The following is a 12200-nucleotide window of genomic DNA, read 5'->3' on the forward strand; positions in this document are numbered from 1 at the left end:
TCATGCATTTCATTGCGTACATTTATATCTAAAGCACGAAAAATAGCTGATAAAATGCGCCATTTTTGGTTTTCTATTTCTTTTTCACCCTTCTCCTATATGATTGTAATTTTACATTCATTTTTTACTGACATGTTTGTGTCTACTACGTGTACGTTAACTTTTCTGCTGGGTACAGGATGCCAGCAAACCTGGCGGGGTCTTCGAGGTAAAGAGTACGTTTGACTTCAACAAAGCATTTAAAATTGTCAAATACTCAAATATCCTGAAAAACTACAAAACAGTATCAAATTTACAGGGATCCAGAGATGATCTGCAAGTCCTGATCCTACAGGTCTTTAGAAAACTTTAAATAGTTTCTGTGACTTTTAGAGACTTTAAATTTTAAACTGATTAAACATGTTAAAAGTTTGTGGAAAATCTGCCACTGTTTTCTATGAATAAGATTGAGATTCTTGGTTCTGTGAAAAAAATGTAATACATTATAATTTCAAGAAATGACAAATATGAAATGGAATAAAGTAAGTCTGTTGATAATGGTGTTTAATTTTTGCTTTGGAATCAAAGAAAGTCATAAGGTATTGTATTTAGAATGTAATTTATTTGTTTATAAAAGGTGAAGGATGGGTGCTTGTCTGTCTTTCTGTCCATTTGTACAAAAAGATATCTCTTACCGCTGTTTTACATATAGCCTCTTATAACAATTTCCTAAAAATTTGTATCCTTTTATAAGACGATTTGTCAAATGAAGCACCTGTGACCTTCTAAAGTAAAGCCCGTGAGGCTAGGTGCAAAGCTAATTTTGAAAAGTTGAGAATTATGCACAAACTTTAGTATTCATTATTTTTACTACTAGTTAATAATTTTAAGAATGGTTCATGTTGAAATATAAAACTGTCAAGGTATCCGATGTTATCCAGAAATCTGGACAAAAAGAATTTCAGAAACTGGCCACAGCAAACTCGCTGTTTGGGACAGAGTTGTATTTACAGGTTTTTGAACTCATAAAAAGAAATTGCAAAAAAAAACGTAATACTAATACTAAATTAAAAATCTGCCAAAATGTCTAAAACTTAATTATTGAATTCAATTGGTATTTAATTATTTAAACTGGCGGAAGTGTTAAAAAAAACCGATTTTAATGAAATATGTCCGAAACAAGGATGACAACATCCATAAAAGCGAAGCACTGAAACGGTAGGACAAACGGACATTAACACTTATGTAGTGTAAGAACTGAATAATCAGAATATAAATGTATAAGAGTCGAAGCAAAATTGTAAGTAAATATGTTGAAAAACTGCTTGATACAGAATAATGTTTATGGACATACTTACATTATTAGGACTTGATTATCGAGTTGCTTCGCTTATAAAATTAAACTTTGTTGTCCAAGGGATCAACATACCAAAAATCAGATCAATCGGATGATTTGATCACATAAAAATTTGTTGTTAAAAAATTAAAAAAATCAACATGTTTAAAATAGACGTATGGACATTCCTATAATGATTATAGAGTTGCTACGCCTTCTAAATCGTACCTAACTACTAAAGGAATCACCATGCAAAGTTTGAAATCGATAGGACAATTCTAACATGCCTAAATTGACGAAAAAAGCTGTCCATTTGTGACACGGACGGACGGACGTACGGACCGACCCTAATTATAGAAAAGCTTCGCTTTTAAAAAAAACTTCTTCCATTTCTTTTGAAAGACACTGTATAACAATGAAAATTTTATGTTTCCTAAATTGGAATACTTTATAAATATGTGATTACACAATAATGGCTTTAAAAAATTGTTTTTGTAAATCACTAACCAAATATTTAGATATCAAAAAGTGGTTCTCTTGATAAAAATATTCTGTTCTCACCATTCAACATCCATTGTGCATTTTCTATGGTAACTCAAGGATTTGTTTGCTTTCTGTAAAAACCAGTTTAGCTCCTTGTTGTACCATTAAATCAAGCCAATAATACTTGAAAAAGTATAATTTACAGTCTATTTTGCCAACTGAACAGTCAACTTGGCAACAACAGGCTAGACTCCAGGTCCTTCACCTCGCACCTGCTGTACATTATAAAGCAGACAACCAACCCTTTGATTGCATGATCTTTGTCCAGAGATCTGTGAGTGGAAATAGGTTGAGACTGTTTTTAAGAATAGGCATTTCAGATACTTGCAAGCTATATTAAAAGTCTTGTTATGACGCATATATTAAGGACTATACAAAAATATCACAAACATATAGTTTTTAATTCAAAGCTAATTTATTTTAGCTATCCATGGGAAGCAAAGGAGATACAGAAAAAGAAATGCTCGAAATATTTGGGTAGGTTTCAGATTAATTTTGGAATATTGTCCTTAATGCAATGCATGTCATTTCAGTATGGCTGAGAACCGGCTCTAATATTATTCGGTTTCGAAGCCATTCTGGGAAGTTAATTTGGATCCTTTAATTAATCTATCTGTTTGTAATAAAAGTATCCGTTTGTCTATATATATGCTTTTGTCTGTTTGTCTCTTTGGGGGAGGGTAACAATCCCATTCAAGGAACACGTCCATATTTTTTTTACAAAAATATCAATACATTTCTTTATAGAGGACATGGACAGATAGAAAAGTTATCCCAGCTAAAAGAATTATTTCACAAAGAGTTACCAACTCTAAGCATTAATTCTACGGGCAAAGAAATTGATCTGGAATTTGCCAACTCAATTTTTGTTCAGGTAAACTTTAAAGTCTTAAAAGAAATATAAAAGAAGTCAAGTAGTGGAAGGAAAATGACAGAAAATTAAATCTTTCCTAATTAGTTTAAAGACATTTTTTATTTAAATTCTCTTTATTCTATACAAAAATACATAACAAACACTCAAAATCATTTCGAATAATGCAATGTTTTATAAAATCAGAGTTTTTATAATTTAAAACACAAGGTATTAGAGGAAAAGGAACAAAAAGACCCAAATATTACATGATTGTTTTAACATAAATATCTTATAAGTCTCTATTAACTTAATGTATAAGCTTTGTTTAGAAGGAAAATAAAATTTTGCCAGAATTTGAAAAATCCTTGAAAGATGATTTCTATGCTTCTCTAGATTTGGTGGATTTTTCTGACAATCAGGTATTTGGAAAATCCTTATAAAAAAATAACAGGGTGTCTGTCTGTGCGTCTGTGAGTTTGTGTGTCTTTATCTTAAGATCTCGCTAACTGTTTGACCAATATGGTTCTTCTTATAGGTCCTTTAAAGGATTTTAACTATTTTTTGGGGGAGGGTACCTCCACCCTCCCAAGAGAAATCGCCTCTAGAACCCCCCCCCCCAAAAAAAAAAAAAAAATACATATTATTACATCAACACAGTTACACACAGTCTCTTAATTTTTCTAACTCTCTCAATGTGTAAACTTGATTTGCATATATGATTTCAAAATGCTTCAATGCTATTGGACAAAATCTTTCTTGTTTTTCTATCGTAGAAAGCGGCAGATAAAATAAATGCATGGAGTAAAAATGTAACCCATGGAAAAGTGGAGCATGTTATTGAACCAGATTCCCTTGATGAAAGTGTCATTATGGTCCTGGCTAGTGCTTTGTATTTCAAAGGTAAGTGTAACTTTACTTGACTAGGACTCATTTTGATTCTGGCTATAATATTCTTGTAATGGAGTGTACTTTAAAATCTCGCTGGACAAATTGGATTGTGCTTTTCGTAGAATATTCCTATTGGCCATAAACCAGTGTCCTGTCTATTATCTTGAAAAAATCCCCCCCTCAGCCCCCCTCCCCCTCCTGAAAAAAAATAACAAATGTGGGGGGTTATCCACAACCTTTCATAAGGTTAAGTACATGAATCTGATGAGATTATCAGAACTGCAAATTATTACAATAGCACAAACGGTTAATTTCATGGACTTTGCTTTAGCCTTATCATGATTTGTTATTGCTACTATCTACGAAAATATATTCTATGTGGATGTGATTTTATGTAGAAGTGATATATTGATTTTTGAATAGATGTAAAATATACGTGGATATTAAGACAGGAGAAAAATTGGACATGTAGGTGATTGAAGGATCGTTATTTTAGCCAGCTACAAGTTTCACTTTTTTAGAGTACATTATATTCTGGTGTAAGATAAAAGTAATGATAAATCCATTTGTTTAGGATCTTGGTTGGAAAAGTTTGATGTAGATAAGACGAAGAAAGGAATTTTTCACGTTACACAAAGTCAGTCCGCTGAAGTTGATTTCATGCATATGGTACGAGGATTTTTTCTTGTTGAAATCTATTAAACCTTACATGATCATGATGACGATACCATGGCACGGTAAACGCAAAGTTGTAGGGTAGCTTCGTTACGGTTTAAAAACTGCAGTGATAGCCTTCCCTAATAGGACAATTTTGTATTATTTGAATTTGATCGTCATTTTCTCTATCAAAGAATCACAGATTTAACTAAACTTATTAGTAGCTCGAAGTTACTCTATATTTCTTAATGTCTGTAAGAAGTCCGCAAGGAGGAAACATGAATAACATGAACCTATTATTAATACAATTTACTTTGTCCGTCGGTCAATTTACAAAATTATGCAAAAAGGTTTCGTGTCTGTTTGTCCATCCTCTTTTGTTGTGCTCATGTTGTCATCCTTTTTTAAGGAAGAGTATCAGAAGGTTAGAGATTTGAAGAATCAGACAATTCTAGCCCTACCTTTCAAGGACAATAGATTTGTCATGTATTTCTTTGCTCCTAGTCAAAATGGGTAATACAATTTATAAAGATTTAAATCTGAACCATTTTTGCAACAAGCTTTTGAATACTGTATATTTTATTGTAAAAAAATAGGAAATATATGTTCTACTAGAATCTGCTGTTAGGGAAGCTTGATGGTTCTTCCGGTTCAATAGAAGATTTTAGCCCCTTTGGGATAAACTTTGTTACCTCTATTAAAGACCTCTACAAAAAAGGTCGAGCTGCGCAAAGGGCATAATAATACATTTCTGAAAAGATGTCTAAAAATCTGAATAGATAGAAATATTGACGAAAAACAAAGTATTAGATGCAATCACTTCATAAAAACCTAACATTGAACTAAATATTACGGGAAAACTTAGAATTTTGCGTGTTATGGACGTGTATATATTCTTAATTGTGTTTAGAACCGAAGGAAATTTGCTCGATGAACTTGAAGATTTACTAGATACAGATCCCCAGGCAGTTCATCAATCACTCAGCCTGCAACACTTTCATCTAGTAAGATTTTTTTCAGTATTGCTTCGAAACAGATTATTTTCCGCTGGATTAGAACCGGTACTGAACCAGAAATACTCTTATGATTTTTCATTTTATCTTCTCCAGACAGCTGTCTATAATACGCTGCAATTGATAACTATTCTATTATGCCTACGAAACCGAGAAATAATCAAATTTATAGAAATACTGATTATATGTACATAAGTATATTCTGTGTTTGTTAGGAAAAAACACGAAACCTCCTGAATATTTCAAGGAAGCTAAAATATAGCAAATCATTTGCATGTTCATTTTATTTACACTAATTTTTACATTATGTTTAGCTATTGATAAAAAAAGAGAATAATCTAAAAACAAACTGTGCATTTCAAGATTTTTTAAACAGAATTTTTAAAAGCTTAGAATATTTATAAAGTAAACCAAATCTTTTAGGAAAAAGTGATTCTGAGCCTACCAAAATTTAAGATAGAAAGCACTGTGAATTTAAAGGAAATAATTGAAAAATTGGGTAAGTCTAGGGTTTTTTTTTCTCGACAACTTTAGGTTTTAAAAATTAAGGCATTAAGTATTCTAACAATTACCAATTTTTATATGTCTAATTCATCAGCTTTAATAATTTAATGCACAACGAATTTCTTTAAAATAAGGTATGTTTTTTTCTTAAGCAAAGAAGCTTAGAAAAGGGTGGTTTGAATTTGTTTTGAATCTTTATATGTGTCTTGGGTGGCAATATCTTGATACTCTATTTGAAGCAAGCCCCAAGAGGCAAAGAGCGTAGCCGCTAGCTTTTAAATCTTCTTTTAAAAGAAAAAAATCGCGAAACCTTTCTTTTCAATGTCTATTTTTAGGTGGTGAGAATATATTTAGTGGATCAAATGTAGATTATTCTGGTATAACTGGTACAAATAATATCAACTTATCTGCTGCGGTACATAAATCTTTTATTGAGGTAAAAAGAACTTTTAGTTATTTTCATATTAGTGAAGTTTACGGTATACATATTAACATTTTTCAAGCATTGCTTCGAAACCGATTAATATCCGCTGTATTAGAACCAGTTCTCAGCCTTACTGAAAAATCATGCATACCATCGTATTACATATAATTTTCTACGAATTAAAAGTCATAAGATTAACACCATCCTGGGCTTTTAACAAAACTGGCTTTAATCTTTTAATTTTTAATTCTAATCTCCGCGGAAAGATGTCTTTTACAGATAGGAATATCTTAAAATTAAATTATCGAATCCGTTATGTTTTTCGGTAGGTTACAGAGACAGGAGCCGAAGCAAGTTCAGTGACTGCCATGATTGAATCACTGCGCAGCTTAACTCCGCCGCCCCTGCATCTTGAGTTCGACTCCCCGTTCCTGTTCTTTCTAAAGGATGAATTAACTGGGGTTATTCTGTTTCAAGGAAGAGTTTCGAATCCTAGCCAAAATTCATAACTTATTTTTTTTTCTTTTCTTTTTTGTTAATAAACATTTCTTATTTTCTTGTATTTTTTATTAGTTTTTCATAATGTAATAATATACTATGTAGGTATAAAAAGTCTTTTTCCTTTGTTTAGAAATAGAATTTAATTATGTCAGAGTTCTTAAATGCTCTCTTGTAAATTTATTCGCAATTTATCTTAATACAATATTTCATTGTTTTGAGTATGATTCAAAAACTAAAAAAATTTATGCATGCATAATTCAAAATAAAATGTTTCTTTTTTTGTATTTTTTTTGGGTGGGAAAAGAAAAAGAATAATATTTTTGTTTCATTTTGTAAATCTGTAAAGGTCATTAAAAGTATCCCATACAGTAATAAAGGGACAAATAAGTGTAAAAAGTTTTAAATAAACTTTCTAGTGAAATTTAGTTTTCAGCTAAAAAATGATTGTGACTCAATGAATATAGATCTGTCTAAAAACACTATTTACAACACATTATATAATATGTCTTCATACAATGAAAATATATTAACCTGAATTTCAATGACGTCTAAGCTTTTTTTGAGAGGGTTAAAATGAGGGGTTTCGAAGTTGAGGGGGGTTAAACACCCCATTACTCCCCCCCCCCCCCACCTTGGACGTCTATGCTGAAATTTATGTTCTATTGTGTTTTGTTTTACAGGAAAGTTTTGTACAGGTCTAAAGTGGCAATCCAACCACTAGTCATTAGTTTCATTTTTTTGGGGGAATTAAAAATATATATTAGTGAATCTTTTGTTTTAAAGTTGATTTACCTTTTCGTATTATCCTGGGTCCAACTAATTTGTCTAATTCTCATATTTCCATGTATTTTGTCTTTTTTTTGCTTGATGGATGTGAAATTAATTATGGAAATTGGTCTTTTTGAAACCGTTTAAAAAATGCTTGTGAAAATTTTTAGGTGAACTTTTTAAAATAGGATGATTATCAAACGTCAGAAATGTTTATAAGTATGTGCTTTCATTAACATGGATTATGAAAATTAAATTTTAACAGCATTTTTACCCCCCCCCCCTGCCTTTTTAAAAGATGCGATGCATCTCTAAAAAAAAATTAACAATTAATACTGTTGTAATATATTTTTGGCCTGTACAAAGATGTTAGTTTGACAATGTAGCTAAGGGTTGAGTTGGATCAATAGCTCTTAAAAGTATTATTTAAAACATTTTTAGTATAACATGTTTTATTTATCTTTAGAATTACATTGAAATATTTTTTCTATCTTCCTTGTTCATATTTGATTCTATTCAGGGTAGCCAGTCTAACCAACAATTCTACAAAAAATCACGAAACCTTATGGGGTATCTGGTGATAGTGTTTGTTTTTGTCATGTAAGTAAAGAGAGGTGGGAAAGAAGGAGAGGAAAAGGGGAAAGGGGTTGTGGGGAATTTTCCTTTAGAGTTGTCAGAATATCATTCCCTTGTGCCTGGATTCTATTGGCTTAAAATTTTCTTTTTGCCTCAATCTTTTACTATTTTAATTATGTTGTAAAGTTTTAACTATTTTGACTATGCAACATATTTTATAAACAGACATGCTACAATTTGTGATGCTCCTTAACCTTTTTTTCTTTTTATCTCTTGTCTTAAAAGAAGACAAAGTTAATTATGGATTAGCTTTGCTATATCATCCATATTATCCATAATGCAATTAAATATGCAACGAATATTTTCCCAAACTTTATTTTGAAAAGGTTATTGATATTTATTAGTTTATCTTAAAATATCAATTGAAAGTATTATTTTAACCCTGTTTATGTAATTGCATTCAAATATTAGAGTAAAGGCGCAATAAATTTTTTTGGAGATGAACAATTTATTAAAACTTTGCAAAACTGCTCCATTACAATTGTCACTGAACTCTAGCTTGCCGCCAATCTCAGAGATACAGCTTATATTGCAGTTGTTTAGCGGCTGTGACGTCAAGTAATTTTCTCCCCTCAATTTTTGAAACCCCTTATTTTACCTCCCTCAAAAAGCTTGAACGTCTTTGGACTGAGGCTAAGTCTTTTTAGAAAATTGGGTTCTGGTTTTTGGAACACTGTAATAGTGTCTGACTGATTATGACGTAACAAAAAAAAAATAGCCAATGAGAGGCCGTTATTGACCAATGGTAAAACTTATAGTGGCCTCTCATTGGCTAATTTTTTTTGTTACGTCATAATCAGTCAGACACTATTACTGTGTTTAATTCATAAGCATTTTTTTCTAGCCGTAGTATTACCCAAAAGAATGATGAACTTGCATACAATTAATAACTAAAATAAATTATCAGAGAACAAACTATATAAAAATTATAGAACAGTTTTGCTACCATTGCATTAAAAGAAATCTTTCATATAATTCAAGTTTAGTCTTTACTCAATTGTCTAATTTCTGAATATAAATATGTGGCTAGACACAAACACACACACACTCGAACACACACACACACACAGACAAACGTATATATCTCTATCTGAAACAATGAGCACCTTTCATTACCCTAGATATATCTCTATGTACCTAACCCCCTGCGGGGTTTAAAGGGCCTGTAAGGAAACAAAACTGGCAGGGGGTGTCCAACACACCTGCCCTATGCCCCCCCCCCTCCTTTTTAATACCTCCCAGAGAAAATTACCTCCGGTCGTCCCCCAAATTAATATTAGCAGCTATTCCATATATGTCTCTGTTAGTATGTTAATAGTTCGGCAAAATTAGCGTTTTACTATTTATTGAAAAGTGTATTTTTTTTGTAAGAGAAAGGACAATGGGCTGTTTATTATACTAGTCCTAAGTATTATAAAGTTTTATAATAACGTTTTCTTATCCGTTTATTTCGGGACTTTAATGAATTTTGATTGGTTGGTTAATTGGTATTATCCTCTTAGAATTTTTTTTTTAATTTTGAAAATTTGAGTACCCTCCCCCCCGACAGAACTATGAACTCTAGCCGCAGCGCTCGGCTCCCTAGCCTGCTTAGCCGCAGCGCTCGGCCCCCTTGCCTGCCTTGCCGCAGCGCTCGGCTCCCTAGCGTATAACCTAACCCTAATCTAAAATAGTTGTTCTCTGTTCGGGGGGGGGGGGGGTGTTACTCAAATTTTCAAAATTAAAAAAAGAGGATAACGCCAAAAATTTGCAGTGCTATACATGAAAAAGTTTATCCTTGTTTCTCTTAAAATTTTCTTAAGGAGACCTAATTTCTAATAATGAGAAGGGAGAAAAAGAATAGGAGAAGGAGGGTGGGTACGCCCCATTTTTACACTGATATGTTTATTTTATGCAACCCCTTCTTTCCCCTTCATTTACCACCAGTGTTCATGGAAAGCTGCGAAAATTATGTAAAAATATTAACCAATTTTTTTTACTAGTGTGACTGGTTGTCAGTCGATGAGACTCTAAAAGATCTTAAAACGCATGTTAAAAATATTTGTAGTTTTCAGAAAAGCTTTTCACAGGATCAGTAAAGGTTTTAGATTTGAAAATTAAAATATTTTTTTAAAAATCTTGAATCTATCCCCTATCTGTAATGGTACAAAACAAAGAAGAGACACATAAATAATTATTTTTTATGTGTTACAATGTAAAAGCACCCATTTTGGCGTATTAAATCATTACGAACTTCCGGAATGAAATAGGTGCTTAGATTTTAGGGGATGTGAAATAATAGCAGGGGGTGGGGCTCAGATATTAAGGAAAAGAAAAAGGGGCTTTAGAGGTATGTATGATAGAAATTGTGCAGAATCGTTTTTCTTTTTAAAAGATGCTATTCTTAATTTAGGACATCTCTGTAAAACCACCACAAACAATAATCTTGTCTTCAGCCTTTAAGATCTCGTAAAGAGATTTAAAACATAGAAATGTAAGGGACACCTTAAACACTCCTCTTGGGGTAAAATTCTTAGCTTATCAATTTCTAATATTCAAGCAATAACCAGCATCATATTTATTCATAGTTTTTTTCTGTGTTATCATTCAAATTAATTGAATCAATGAATTATAAAAAAATTTGATAAAAATGAAAACATAGGATGAATTTACTCTACAATTCACTCTATTAAAGGTATAAAAGATTTTCTTAATATTTATTTCTATATATCTAGGTAAGATAGGAAGAAGTATATGAAAAATATTTAATACAGAAAAAAATTCACGATTATTTTGAATTCAGTCCTTCCTCATGTTGACGTCAATGATTATTTTTCCTTGTCATATTTTTAATGATTTTTGTCTTCCAGAATGTATATACCTGTCCTTGTAAGAATTGCCCATCCTAGCCATATATTATCATTGACACAGGCAGCTGCCATAAATATACAAAGATTAGCAGTTGTTTTTAGATATTTTAAGCTTATGTAAGCATAGCATTTTGTCTTATATTTTATGAAAAACATATAAACCTACAACAAGAAAAAAAAACTTATTAAAAGAATGAAAAGTATATTTTTTTATTTTTACCTTATGTTAGAATCATGTTTGTTTTACAATTTAGAAAAAAAATTGTATTAACAAGAAAAAGTAAAACCTAGATATAAGGCCATTGTAAATATATCTCTAAAAACATTTTATAATATTTTAATTCCTTTTCTTTTTTTTTTGATTCCTCTTGAAACTTTCAACCTTGAATTTAATTTCATACAATATATACTTACTAGTGGTTGCGCCCCTAGCATCTAGAGGGTTTTGATTTCGAAGGGCAGAAAAATAGCCTTAAACCATCTCAGAGCCTATAAGAGGCTTCACTGTAAAGAAGAACCATATCGGTTCAGCGGTTAGCGAGTTCCTTCGCTACAGTCAAAAAAGCTTATTACTTTATATTATAGGATACAATTATCCTATTGGTCCATCGGTCCATTTTGAGCGCTAAATCCATGTTCGTTTGTATTCTATCATTGATTATATTTTTAAAAGCGAAGCTTTTCTATAATTAGGGTCGGTCCGTCCGTCCGTAACGGATAGCTTTTTTCGTTAATTAAAGCATTTTAGAATTGTTCTATCGATTTCAAACTTTGCATGGTGATTCCTTTAGTAGTTAGGTACAATTTAGAAAGCGTAGCAACTCTATAATCATTACCAAAATGTCCGTACGTCCATTTTAAACATGTTGATTTTTTTATCAACAAATTTTTATGTGATCTAATCATACGATTGATCTGATTTTTGGTATATTGATTCCTGGGACAACAAAATATAATGTTATAAGCGAAGAAACTCTGTAATCAAGTCCTAAAAATGTAAGTATGTCCATAAACATTATCCTGTATCAAGCAGTATTTCATCAAATTTGTTTACAATTTTGCTTCTACTCTTATATATTTTTATTCTGATTATTCAGTTCTGACACTATATAAGTGTTAATGTACGTTTGTCCTACCGTTTCAGTGCTTCGCTTTTATGGATGTTGTCTTCCTTGTTTTTATTATACTTGAATTCAGTTATTTATATCATTAAACTCATTTTAAGTTTTCTATTAAACAGATTTAATAA

General features: G+C 31.4%; 1 protein-coding gene across 1 annotated transcript; it reads left to right on the forward strand.

The window, feature by feature from the left end:
* The first annotated feature begins 499 nt into the window (after positions 1-499).
* Positions 500-6809, forward strand: LOC145315271 (leukocyte elastase inhibitor-like). The gene is made up of 13 exons (XM_080155298.1): positions 500-578; positions 903-992; positions 1834-1905; positions 2283-2335; positions 2606-2732; positions 3041-3130; positions 3485-3611; positions 4174-4268; positions 4666-4769; positions 5167-5260; positions 5693-5768; positions 6109-6209; positions 6527-6809. The coding sequence occupies exons 1-13, from the start codon at positions 507-509 to the stop codon at positions 6704-6706; spliced, it is 1281 nt and encodes a 426-aa protein (XP_080011424.1). The 5' UTR covers positions 500-506; the 3' UTR covers positions 6707-6809.
* The last annotated feature ends 5391 nt before the right edge of the window (positions 6810-12200 follow it).

The sequence above is a fragment of the Acartia tonsa genome, chromosome 3 (genome assembly GCF_053477335.1).
Source record: "Acartia tonsa isolate MP-2025a chromosome 3, ASM5347733v1, whole genome shotgun sequence".
Taxonomy (NCBI): Eukaryota; Metazoa; Arthropoda; class Copepoda; order Calanoida; family Acartiidae; genus Acartia; species Acartia tonsa.

Excerpts from the sequence above, each read along its gene's own strand:
- LOC145315271 (XM_080155298.1), top strand. The coding sequence starts at position 507 with ATGAAATGGAATAAAGTAAGTCTGTTGATAATGGTGTTTAATTTTTGC. Across the intron at positions 3,131-3,484 it reads TGGATTTTTCTGACAATCAG|AAAGCGGCAGATAAAATAAA; the intron begins GTATTTGGAAAA and ends TTTCTATCGTAG. Across the intron at positions 4,269-4,665 it reads AAGTTGATTTCATGCATATG|GAAGAGTATCAGAAGGTTAG; the intron begins GTACGAGGATTT and ends TCCTTTTTTAAG.